Source organism: Phaenicophaeus curvirostris, chromosome 16, assembly GCF_032191515.1.
Source record: "Phaenicophaeus curvirostris isolate KB17595 chromosome 16, BPBGC_Pcur_1.0, whole genome shotgun sequence".
NCBI lineage: Eukaryota > Metazoa > Chordata > Aves > Cuculiformes > Cuculidae > Phaenicophaeus > Phaenicophaeus curvirostris.
The window spans coordinates 17,188,551-17,201,320 of NC_091407.1; the positions used below are offsets into that span (position 1 = coordinate 17,188,551).

The 12,770-nt window shown below is 46.2% G+C and overlaps 2 protein-coding genes across 2 annotated transcripts in view; one reads left to right on the forward strand and one right to left on the reverse strand.

Annotated features, from left to right (window-relative positions):
• The window catches only part of SBK1 (SH3 domain binding kinase 1), a 49,014-nt gene extending 37,850 nt beyond the window's left edge, over positions 1-11,164 (forward strand). Inside the window, exon 5 of the transcript XR_011338574.1 lies at positions 11,154-11,164. The gene's annotated coding sequence lies outside the window, so the exon portion shown is untranslated. The remainder of the gene's footprint in view (positions 1-11,153) is intronic.
• DNAAF8 (dynein axonemal assembly factor 8) overlaps positions 1-12,770 on the reverse strand; it is a 101,273-nt gene that overhangs the window by 10,302 nt on the left and 78,201 nt on the right. Inside the window, 3 exon segments of the mRNA XM_069870285.1 lie at positions 2,452-2,572; positions 4,034-4,128; positions 7,250-7,445. Coding sequence (XP_069726386.1) covers positions 2,452-2,572; positions 4,034-4,128; positions 7,250-7,445 — 412 coding nt within the window.

Here is a 12,770-nt window from a genome sequence, read left to right on the forward strand (position 1 = left end):
TATGACTGCGTATTCCTATCTGGAATTCACAAGGCTGCAGTAATGACCCCATTTTGGGAGTCAGACAAGGACAACTGCTGCTCTGCCACAGGAGATACCATTCCATTCAATTTCTTCCAAGCAAAGAAATCTGTTAGTCCAGCTGCTTTTATAATCCAAAATGCAATTCTGATCAGCATACATAAGACTTAATGTATTTCATATTTTCCTCATGATAAATCTGTCTGCTCATTAGGCAGCCGCTTGGTGATAATTATTTGCGGAAAGGAGAGGTTTCTTTGTGTGCAAGAGCTACCTCTAGTGTTCAAGATGAGGCCATAAAATGAACTGAATTGCCGGAGGTGCTTACTACATCGTGCCTGACAGTTCAGAGATCACGTGTACTTGCTTTTCCAGGACAGTAACTCTTTGAAATACATTTTTTGAGACACAAACACATCAGGGCTGCATGCTGGTTTCCTTTTTACTCGGTTTAGACATCTTCAAAGAAAAGAGATCCTCATGCAGCAGAAAATTAGGGGCACACACTTTGAGATTTGGTCCCAACACTGGGCTGTACAAAGCAGAATAGCTGTGCTTTCTCGATGACAAGCTGATTTATTTTACTTCATATTACATGATTTTGCATTATTTTATTTTCTATAACCTTTTCTGAAAGTCAAGAAGTACTTCAGTTACAACTGACCTGGGCTACAGGCCTGGTCCTTTCCTGTTATGCAGTAAAGCTGTTGGGGGAATACCTTGCCCGTCAGCAACAGCAACACAGGACATTTTGGACTGGGAACGCTCTCAAGTGTCCTCTCCCTGCAGCCTTATGCTCTGAACACAGGCTCGAGCTGACACACCCCACCAGAAACACAGTGATGACCTGAGGTCAGACTGCTACAAGCAGAGCAGCCTGGTCATCACAAAAAGCTGCTGATCCACACACACCACTGCCAAGTCCTTGTTGCAGGACTCATCCAACGTTTGGGAATGTCAGTGAAGTTGCAACAGGCCTCATCCCTCACTGAAGGCACCAGTTAAGCCTCAAACCTCTACACAGTCTCTGCTGTATTAACGTGCAATGTAACAAAAGGAGCTTGCCTGAGGGTTTGGGATTTCTGTATTGATCATGAAGCACACCTAGGGCACAGCTCAAAGCCAGATGGACTCAGTGGAAAGAATTAATTGATAATTTCCTTGGGAAAAACCCTCCTTCAGAGGCGCCTTTCACAAAAGTGACTTGGTGCCTGCCAAGCAGCTACGCTGTCATTAAGGCCAAGGCCTTGCCACCGTCCTCCTTGCACTCACACATGTGCAGTCTCATGCGCCTACTGGCATGGGGTCCACGCCCAATAGTCCTGTGCCAGCAGGGGTTTAAGGTGAGAGGGGACAGCCTGTTATTCTCTAGCATTTGAATCATTCTCTTCTGCCAGCCCACAACAATCGTGGTTTTACTGCTAGGATTAACAACTGCAGCAACCAGGTGTAACACGGGAACACTTCCTCAGCCACCCACCCTCCTGTTTGCCAGTCATAGAATCACAGAATAGTCTGAGTTGGAAGGGACCTTAAAGATCATTTAGTTCCAACCCCACCCCTGCCACGGGCAGGGACACATCCTACTAGATCAATAACATCAGAACTCAAGGAATGGGAATGACCCAGTTCCAAACACGTCTGTTCCTCAGGGAACATCACAGGGGTGCTTTACCTTGTCATTGCTTGTTTATAAATGCTTGGGATCAATACAGAGTGTTCCAACATGGAAGCATCCCCATATGTTACATCTCCTGCCACAAACCATGCCTCACAGCCTGTGTTCTCTACACACCTACCCAGTAAAATCAACAGAAAAGACCTAGAGAAACTGTAGGCATCCAAGGGAACTGACAGGCTTGCTGAAGCTCTGACTTCAAACCAAACTCAGACCAGCGATTACTGGAAGTCATTTTGAGCTGGCAGCTCTTCAGCAGCTACTGGGAACTGTATGAGATCTCACTCCAGTTCCTGAGAGGCAGATGTCCACACTGCCACAGTCATCGCCTGCATCAGCTGTTATTAATCTACTCACAGAACAAAACCTCTCACAATCGCCTGTCTCAGCCTCTCCTGTAGCCGGCTATGAACGGACATGCAAGCTGCTGTGGCCAAGTTGGTGCTGAAACACATTGCAAAAGTTGAGCAGAGAAATGTGCAATGTGTTGATGGTGCTTGTTCTTCTGCTGGTGACAGCGTCAGCACTGCTGAACAGCCCTGTATTTAAACCCATGAAAGTACGGGCAGTGGAAAGGCTTGGCAGGTAAGTGGTTAAATGGCTGGACTCCACTGGAGCTGTCTGCAGCTCAGAGTTGTCTCCCTTCTGAAAGGACATCAATACCAAATCTTCTTGTCACCAGATGGTTTGTCTGGCTGTCCAATTAATCAATAACAGTCCCCATCTATACCAAGAGTTACATATTGCCTTACCCAGCCCGCATGGTTGCTTAGAGCCCAGTAAATTGAGCTGTCCTCCTGCTTCACGTTTTATGATCTTGCGCCACCTGTTGATTTCCAAACCGATGATGGGGTCACGTTTCAGGTTAGAGATCTGCAGGAGAGAAGGAAGGGAAAGAGAGGCAAGTCATGTGAACACCATCACCTAATTAGGCAGGATAACACTCGTGAAGTATTGAATCAGGCAAGCTGTGAATCCTTTGTTGGTGTTGTGTACTTCTGTAATTGCCAGCCTAGGAAACATCTGCTTGTCTAGAGATACAAAGAACATTTTGCATGTGTTCTATTTTTATTGAGACTTGATTCAGTACCAGAGCTTGTCGTCCTTTAAAGAAACTACATCCAGACACCTTTCTAAGGTCACTGCTCCCAGCTTTTTAAAGCCAGAAACTCCAGGACTCTGAGTGTCTGGCAGCTTCACCCAGCACCACACTGCTGTGTCTTGGCTGCCTTCTGTCTCTGAATGGACTGGCCCATCCATGCATCCCAGCACAGCACAGTCAGGATACTCTGGATGGAGTTGCAGAGGGAAGTCATCCACATTTGTGAAGTGTATTACAGATGTGGCCAGCTGCTTCCAGTTGCAGAGATAATTCCTTTGCACGAACTCAGCTGGGTCACCTCTGTGCGATGTGGCCATACCAAGGCTCAAAATTCTCCATCCCTCCATCAGGCATAAGACAAACATTTCAGACTCTGGTTTTGAGAAATTGACCAGAGTAGAAATAACAGACAGAACTGGTTGAACAGGAAAGATTTATGGTCTCATTTTAGACACCAGCAAATGACAGCGGTCTGAGTCAGAGACCAGCAGCTACACAGCGTGAAGGGCCAGATGAGCAGAAGGACCCCACCAGTACTGGTAGGCTTCTCAGCACTGCCTACACTGCAAGCCAAGAGGCAAGAGCCTGAGTCTTTGTGCCCTGTCTGTGCGCAGGGAAGGATGCAGGCACCCAGCAGCTCTGTAAACTGCCTGCACTTCACAGTGTGAGATGTGACAGGTGAGACAGCTCTACCCTTTCATTGCTGTGGATTGGTACCTCTGCTGGCAGGGCACAAGGGACAACACCCTTGTCACATGTGCTGTGAGCATGTGGAGGTGTACAGGCTCTGTTGGAGACATTTCACCATCCCACTTCATCTCCATTCCTGAAGGCTACATAAGAAAAGCTGGTCAAAAGCAGCCTCTGGGCCACATGTGTCTCAGCAATCATTGATGATGTTGCTGTTCCTCCCCGTGACCTGCTTCCATAGCAATGTTGACTCTGTCTGGGAACTTCGCTTCTAAAGCAGGAGCCCTAAGTCCTCCTAAATTCACAGAACAGGTTACTGAACAAATACATCTGAAAAAGCGCTTCTCCACTGAGACTGTCTGGGTCAAGACTCAACATGTTGTGGTAGGAACAGCCACAGGAGAAGGAAAACTCGGCAGCTGGTGAAACACAGCATAAAAAGCATTATCTACAGCATAATAGGAGAGAAGTCATGGGATAGCAGGGCCAAAGCCATTGCTCTGATGCAGCAGGATACTTCACAGGAAAGGACAGAATCCTACCTCTTCCTCCTCTAGTGTCTGACACTTGGTGCAGCACAGCCCTTCTGGGAAAAACAGCTTCATATACCAGACAGCTATTTGATAGGATTTGGAGCCTGAGAGATAAATACAATGAGAAGATTCTCGCAGGCCATGAATTAAACATTCTCCAGACTCACACTCATCTTTCTGAGAGATTGATGATGTGCAACTTACTGAAGTAATTGCTTTAAAGGCCAGCTGTTCTGTACAGTAATAGCAAACATTTCAAACCATTATATTTAGAACAGTTCAATTGCCTTCTTGGTATTTTGATTCTGTCCTGTTATTGCTCAGCTGGTTCTTTATGTAAACAAGACTCTTTCTATTTTCTAATAGTGTAGTCCAGGGAGTGGTGTTAAGGAGCCTGTGAAGCTCCTCAGTACCAGCTCCAATCCCGCATCATTGTTCCTTTGCTTCTGGATCACATCAGGCTGGTCTTACAGAACAGGAAGGAGCTACTAGGTAGTAAAACAACTGCGCGTAGGGGCAATAGTGTAAGTCTCAAATATGCTGGGGCTTTGATTTACAACAGAGATCAGAATTAGTATGATATACTGCTGATAGCAGTGCCTTTTCCTGTCCATCTGTGGTGGCAGAAGGTAAAATGAGACTGGAATAGGTACAGAGAAAGAATGTGACTATCACAGAAGAAATGAAAAGTCGTCTGAGGAGGTTCAACTAAAAGACCGTGGCTTGCTTGACCCAACGCGACACAAAGCTGAGAAGGAACCTGCTTTCTGGTGCACATATCAGAGTGGAAAAGGTCAGAGAAGAAAAAAGATCTACTTAAAATTAAAGTGCAGGTATTGGCACAAGAATAAATGGATACAAACTGTATATGACTATATTTAAGTTTGAAAATATAAGATTTCTAGGTATCAGAGCAGCGCAGTTCTCTAGCAATCATCCAGCTGGGATGGATGCTTATGAAAGGGAATACTTGATGGGGTTGACTGTGTGAGAATGAACTGAACTCAGTGACTGCAGAGGTCCCCCCAGGCTGAGCATCTGAATATCTCTCTGTAAAGCAGTAGAGTTATAAAGCACTGCTCAGAATGTTTGGAGATCGGTAGGTGGAAAACATTAGAAAAGGGAAAGCTATCTCAATATAACTGGAGTTCAGATAGATTGTCTACGCACTGGCACAGGTCCCTGCTCCTGGGATATATCCTCTGAATTATGACTACCTTTGCAGGCTCCCCATTCAAAGAATCATATCTTACTGCTCCTAGAGCACTCATCCCTGCTTAAGCTTCATAATTCTAGGTATTGTACAGCCAGAGTCAACAGAGTTCACAATCAGAGTTCACAAAAGCCACCAGCGTATAAGCTGTGCTGTAATCTTTGTATCTCTATGTCAAATCTTCCTTGGTTAAATCATTGATACCACTGCAGAGGACACAAACACTCCCAAAGCTAGCAACATTTTATTCTCACTTTGCCTGAGGTACGAGACCGCATGAGATGTATGCGCAAGAGCTCTTCGGGTTCCAGAAAAAGCACTACACAACGACTTCATAAGACCCAGAAGGGATGAGCGGAGTGCAGGTTTGCCTTTGTGGCTGAGCCTCAGAGTATTAAAACTGCATTATTTGGTTCAACTGAATCACTGGAACCTGGTCTTCATCTTACTTGAATTTCCCCAGTCACTTCAGGAAGAAACACACAGCTAGAGTTTGAGCTTGCTCTGCCTCAGCAAGATGGCTGAGGAAACCTTCCTCAGCTGGAGCAGAACAGAGAAAACCTGGTATTCCCTCCTAGGAAAGGAAGATGGTCTTCCATGGTCCCCCAGATAATTACTCATGTGATGATTAAGCTCCTCCTGCTTAGCTTAAGGTTTCACCCTTATTGGAGCACAAGCTCTTGGAGATGCAAGGGGTTATGAACACTCCTTTCCTTATGGACAGACACCTCCTTGGCAGAGCAGCTGCATCAGATTTTTAGAGTCAGAATTACTGATCCTGCTCTTTAGTCACTGCCATGAATGAGATCCTGTGAGTAACCATGGTGAGACATCTCTCTCAGTTTAATCTTGGCCCTAAGGATTATGATCCAATCTGATAAAAACAGATTCTACAGCAAGGCACTGATTCCCTTCCCCAAGCTTTATATGGTGGCTACTTCATTCCTTACCAGTTTGTCTCAAAAGACCTCTTGATACAGACAAAAAGAGGGAGTGATTTGACAACACAGAATACAATAGAAAGAGCCAAACAATCTGCTGGATCTTGACAGGAACATTCTTCTGGCACCTGAAGTCATACAGTGCCTGCCAGCTCACCTGTGTTTATAGAAACTATTGCTTGTATAATTTTTAAATTGCCTTAACTACACATACCATGATCAGTACCACGCTGAGGAAAAACACTGTTCATGGGCAGTGAACTAATGATGCATAATTCCTCATGAATTTTTGAATTGCACCACTCCCTACTTGTGGCCCAGGCCCCCTCAGGAATACCCTTGGTTCTCCAAAGGTCACTCTCTCCAACAATAGTTCTCATTTCTTATCCTCCACCCACACCCCCAGCTATCTCTCATCCCACCCACCCACTGCAGCACCCCAGTTTCCTCCCAGCTGGCAGACGAGCTGTGACTGGTTCAGCAAACTGAGGATGCTGGCTGGCTGGCGTGACTCTGTGCCAGCTGGCAAGTGCCTCTCTGAATGGAGAACAGCTGAGTTTACCTGCTTTCCTCAGTGAGAGCAATTTTTGACCACCTTTCTCTACCCAGTTGTTATTGCTTGAGATGTTACAGGAACTCAGTGTCTTTGGAGTCTTTTATCTCTCTGTGAAATCCGGTTGCAGTTGATCAACGGGTTATGAAGTTATCAGGAAGGGATTCATGAGCAGATAGGAGACAGATGGGTTCTTGGGGATAATTAGAAAACAGTCAAACTAGAACTACAAAATGACCAAGCAGCAAAGAGATCAAAGGAAATCTGTTCTGACAGAAGGCAGATCTAGGTCTCTTCTGGGAAGAAACCTATTTTAACGTATCCTGTGGGAGAATATTTCAGAGCTTGAGATCTGCTCTGCTCAGCCACCAAGAAAACAATGAAAGCCTTCCAGGGAACCATGCTCTCCTGCCTCCTGAGGCTGGATCTATATTGGCAATGCAGGAGAAAACAGCACAATATGTACTTTTTCCATCAGCATATCTGAGCCTTCAGACTTTTCTTTCACAAAAGCCTACCGTAAAATCCATTTTGGACTGTGCTGGTGCCATACTGAGCCCTCCAGAGGAACGGATCATGTGCTTGGGCTCGTTTAGGATCCTCCAGCCCCAATAAATCTATCAGCTTCTTCACAGCATTTGGCCTCTGAAGGCACAGCACGAGAGCAGCGCTGGAGGTAAGGTAGGTACAATGAGCTTCTAAAACAGCAGGATCCTGAAAAGAAAGAACAGAGATGGCACAAGTTATAACAAACAGCGCTGGTGAGTGCTGGCTGCATCCCAGCTTTCCTTTGGCTAGACCCATCCCTGTTGGAAGCAAACAGCCCATAGAATCACAGAATCATAGAATAACCAGGTTGGAAGAGACCTACCAGATCATTGAGTCCAACCATGGTTTGAGTTGGAAAGGACCTTATAGCCCATCCAGCCCCAACCCCCTGCCATGGGCAGGAACACCTCCCATTGGATCAGGGGCTCCAAGCCCCATCCAACCCGGCCTTGAACACCTCCAAGGATGGGGCAGCCACCACTGCACTCTGGGCAATCCGGGCCAGGGCCTCCTCACCCTCACAAGAAAACATTTCTCCTTAAGATCAATCGACCGATCGATCGATCGATCTATCTATCTATCTATCTATTGAATCTGACGTTACTCCTTGCTTCCTCTCCTTTTTGTAAGTGCTAGCAGTCTCGGCAGCAGAGCTTCCAGGGCATAGACCATGGCCACCAGGTCAGTATTTGTCATGACACCCACTGGGTAACAGGAGGTTTAATTCTCACCCTATCCCCACCCAAAAAAAAGCAAAGCACTGAGCGTAAGCCACGGCAGCTCCTAGTTTAGCCCCCATGGTCACACATCAGCCAGAGGGAGATTTGCACAAGCAACTTCAGCAGTAATTTCCTAAATTATTGGCAAGAAAGGAAACCAAATCATGTTTCTAGAAGACAGCAAAACCTTGTTCCAGGACTTGTTCTGCATGTCTGGACTGGAGGGGGAATTCATTTTCAGGAGGGAAGGACAAACTTGAATCGCTGCTCTGCAGTTTAGTTTCCTACTGCTGAAACTTTGATTTACGCAACACCCTTTGCAGAGAGCTTTCAGCATGACATATGGATAGAGTGGCCAGCAGCAATATCGACAGGGTCATAAATGCTCTGGGATGAGGACCCACATTTAATTCTTCTGCTAATATGAAAGTATGGATTACAAATACCAGGCCTTTTCTTTTTGAATTCATCATAGGAAGGCCCCCACACCCACCTCGCTGCTGCATCCTGGCTTCTCCCAGAATGGGGTAGAACTTCACACCCTAGGTAGGGTCAGGATGACAAAAGCAGCAAGCTTAAAACAAGGAGGCTCAGAAGAGAGCACTGGATGGCGGCTAAAAGAAAACAGCTTGTCCTCCTGGCTTTGCTGCTGGTGCCATTGTGCTCCATGGCAGATTCCTCAGCCTTTGCCTCTTCTCCCAGTGTTGTCAGACCACTCCTGAGCACAGAAGTTCCTCTTGTAGCTGTGCAGGTCACAATGCCCTGGGATCTTTATTTTAACTACAGATAAGCGGTAATGATAACCCTCAACCACTGCACCAGTGAGACGAGTCTGATTTGTGGGCTGGAGACAGACACAATGATCGAGGAGTACGGGCAAAGGCAGTGAGCGTGTCTGGGGCAGGTGTCCAAGGGCCAGCAGAGCCCTCTCAGCCTTGCTGACTGTTTTCATTAAGCCAAACCTCAGCAAACCAGGCTTGTGGCAGACATTTCCACTGAGTGTGAGGTCAAGGTGTCCCCAGCAGCTGCCTTCATGTGCCCCCTTCACCCCAGCTCTGCCCCCCTGTGCCCCGCTTGTGGTCACACCTCTGCCGCAGAGCAGCTCCAGGCCAGCACAGAGTTTTCTACAGCTTATGAACAGCAGCATCTTGAGCTCACCGACAGACCAAGCTATGGTTATTTATTTTACTCCAAGTTCTGAGGAAATGAAAACATGAGGGAGGGGAACGCCATTTGATTCCGCTGAATGACATCATTCAGCCCCCTAAAGGTTTTAATTTCTGTATTCTCTAATCTTCCAAAAGCACCAGAGCACAGTAATTCTCTAGATAAAACATTCCCTAGAGGAAATCCCGTCATTTCTTTACAAAATATGGAGATACAATACTTCAAGGCCTCTTTTGCTATTCTATTGCATGAAACCATTCACTGACTTTGACCCAAATCTCCTCTCACTCGCATTTCTCCTTAACTGCATTCCTAAGAAGTAGGTTGTAAATTGAAGCCCATGAAGCTTCCTGATATTCTCCTCTGTATTTGAAAATGCAAAGTGATCCTGAGAAAGCCCTCCCTGTTCTGAAATCGGTTGCTTATGTGAGGGGTTTGATACAAGTTGTGGTATTTGCCAGCCCTCCCACCCTGTGGAAACACAGGGCAAAGGAAAGCCTGGGACAGCGGTCACATCCCATGATGGACATGGAAAACACACAGGGAAGTTCCCCCATCTTCCCTGTGGTAAGAGATTGCTGCTTAGAGGAGGAAGAGTAGTATTGGCTGGTCAGAGTGTTCTGTATAATACAAAATAAACTCTATGCTCAAAAATTTTAGAGTTTAAAAAAAATACGTATATAATCCAGTTTTATTTTATTAAATGGCATTCAGTTGGAAGGGGGAAGATTTAGATTAGACATTACAAAGAAATTCTTCATGGTGAGGGTGAGGAGGCCTTGGCCCAGGTTGCCCAGAGAAGTTGTGGCTGCCCCATCCCTCGAGGTGTTCAAGGCCAGGTTGGATGGGGCTTGGAGCCCCTGATCCAGTGGGAGGTGTCCCTGCCCATGGCAGGGGGTGGAACTGGGTGGGCTTTGAGGTCCCTTCCAAACCATTCTGTTACTCTATGAGTCCACTTTTCTAGGGGCCTTATCTTCCAAAAGGACTGAATATAACATCAACACTCACCCATGACAAAAACATCTGCAAGAGAAAACGTTCAAAGACACAGTTTCTGCTAAACAGACCATAATAAATGAAATTTTGTTCCAAAGCTTCCAAATGGCGCTTTTAGATCTACATAACAAACCCCCTTTTGTCTCCTCTCCTGTCTTCCAGTTGTTCTGCAGCAAATGTGCAGACTTTGGGTTATAGATGATGTTGTTTCTAATTGCTGTGTCAGGGAGTCAAGGTGACTTCTTTCCTTTTGATAGATCCTCACATCTGCTCGAGACTCTGCCAGCCAAAGGATGCTTTTATTTACATCCTGCCTCTGCGCTGTCTCAGAGCATGTCCTTGCTGATACCCGAGCAGCTGCAGCAAGATTGCACATGTGCAGCTGACTCGAATTCAGTGAGCAATTTTGTTGATGATCACGAAGAGGAAGTTCCAGCTGTGTGCTGGCTCTGGAGGACTAACAGGATTGAAGAGCAGCAAAATTCTCCTTCTGTCTCTACTGCCGGAATCACAAGACAGGACTGGAAGGAATCTGTCCAGTTAGAGTACAGTGACCTCCTACCACAGACAATGATCTCAGATAATGCTCAGCAGAATGATCAGGTTCCACATTAAAATCAAGCTTTCCAGCTAGCATCTGAACCCACGAATCTCTGCAGGACTGGATCTGCTGGAGAAGTGCAGGAAGGAAATGCGGCCTCCATAGGCAGAACTCCCTCTGGCAGCAGCCACCTCGCAGCCTGAGAGATGCTCATGCTGAGAGAGTTGGAGTTGTTCACCCTGGAGAAGAGAAGGCTCCAGGGAGATCTTAGAACACCTTCCTGTACTGAAAAGGGCTCCAGGAAAGCTGTGGAGGGGCTCTTGATCAGAGGGTGCAGGGATAGGACAAGGGGGAAGGGTTTTCAGCTGACAGAGGGGAGATGGAGATGAGATCTTAGAAAGAAATGTTTTGCTGCGAGGGTGGGGAGGCCCTGGCCCAGGTTGCCCAGAGTAGTGGTGGCTGCCCCATCCCTGCAGGTGTTCAAGGCCAGGCTGGATGGGGTTGGAGCAGCCTGGGCCAGTGGGAGGTGTCCCTGCCCATGGCAAGGGGTTGGAACTGGATGGGCTTGGAGAACCCTTCTGACCCAAACCATTCCATGATTCTATGACTGGAGAAGGGCAGAAGGGAGATAGAGCTTCCACCTGCAGAACTCCCTTCTGGGAGCAGCCACCTCTCAAAGCCTGAACACACTCGGGTCATGCCAGGAGCTGAGAAAACAATGTCAGCTCTATTTACCTGATCCTTTTTATATTATCATTATTAAACTTCAGATAAAAAGCATTACTGTGGCTCCTGTGATTAGACAACCTCAGCCAACAGCAGAGCAATCCATTATTCATTGTATGCCAAAGGCCAAAAGCTACTTAGAAGCTGAACGTTAGTATTTAAGTTGAAAGAGCAATTGTATGTGTGAAATCATGTTGCTGAAGGCATTTGTCATCGTGGATGTAAATAATGCATTTGAAGGGGAAGGAGACACTAGGTGGTCTTGCTACCAGTGAATAAACCTCAGATCTGTTTGAAGTACTACATACACAAAAAAAACCTGGCATAGCAGAGCACATGGGGGTTTCTAGGGATTTCTGGAGATGGATTTTGGATCAGGCTCCAGGTGAGGAGGATATAAAAAGCCCTGGACAGGATTTCTAAAAGGATCAGACACACTAACTCCATGATCTTCAACAGAAGACACTAAATTTCATCAATTTGCCCCCATATCAAAAGCCTCATTTTAAGCACAGCACTATAGCCCACTTTCCCCTTAACTGAGAAACAGGTCAGTGATGAACATCACTCCAAATGCCTTACATGAAGTTTTACTATGAAAAATAGTTCTGCCCCAGCCAGCTGCTGTTGCAGCACTCACTATCCAGCTTTGCAAAATAACCTGGTCCCTGAAGCATGCTGAGGCCTTCTGAAAATCTGACTGCTTATCTTGGGAGCTCAGCCTTCTCAGCCCTCAGGAGCGAGAGACTTTCTGTGCTCTCAAACCAAGTTGCTCCTGTACAGCAGAAAGTGTTTCCTACTGGCCATTCTCCCTTGCCAAAGGCATGCTGTTAGCTCTGCATTTTAAAACCTGCTTATTTCTCTCTCCTCACCCCCCCCAACCAAAAATCCAATAGTGTGTAATTTTATACTCATTAGTCACCAGCTCTTCAAGGAAAGTAAATCAATGCTCAACAGCTGCTCAGTGAGTTCGAGAGCTCCAAAATAAATCAGGGAAAACTGTCCTGAAGCAGCCTCTCTACAGATTTACCCTGCATGTATCTACATCACTTCCCCACACAGACAATTGGGGTTTTTAAAGTGTTTTCTGTTGCAGATGATCAACTAAGCATTTTTGTACTTAGCTGGATGGTTGAAAGCTGTATTGGAAAGCACTACCCCATCAGCTCTAACAGCTGCTGTATTTCTCTTACCAGCACCCTGTAACTATTTAAAAATCAAAAGCTTTTGCTCCATCACACAGAGAGTTTTAATTGTTCCTGACTGGTGGCTGTGTTAGAGCACTGTCCTGGCATGTTTCCGTCTTCTTCTGGAAGACTCTATCAAGAATTTCTACAAGGT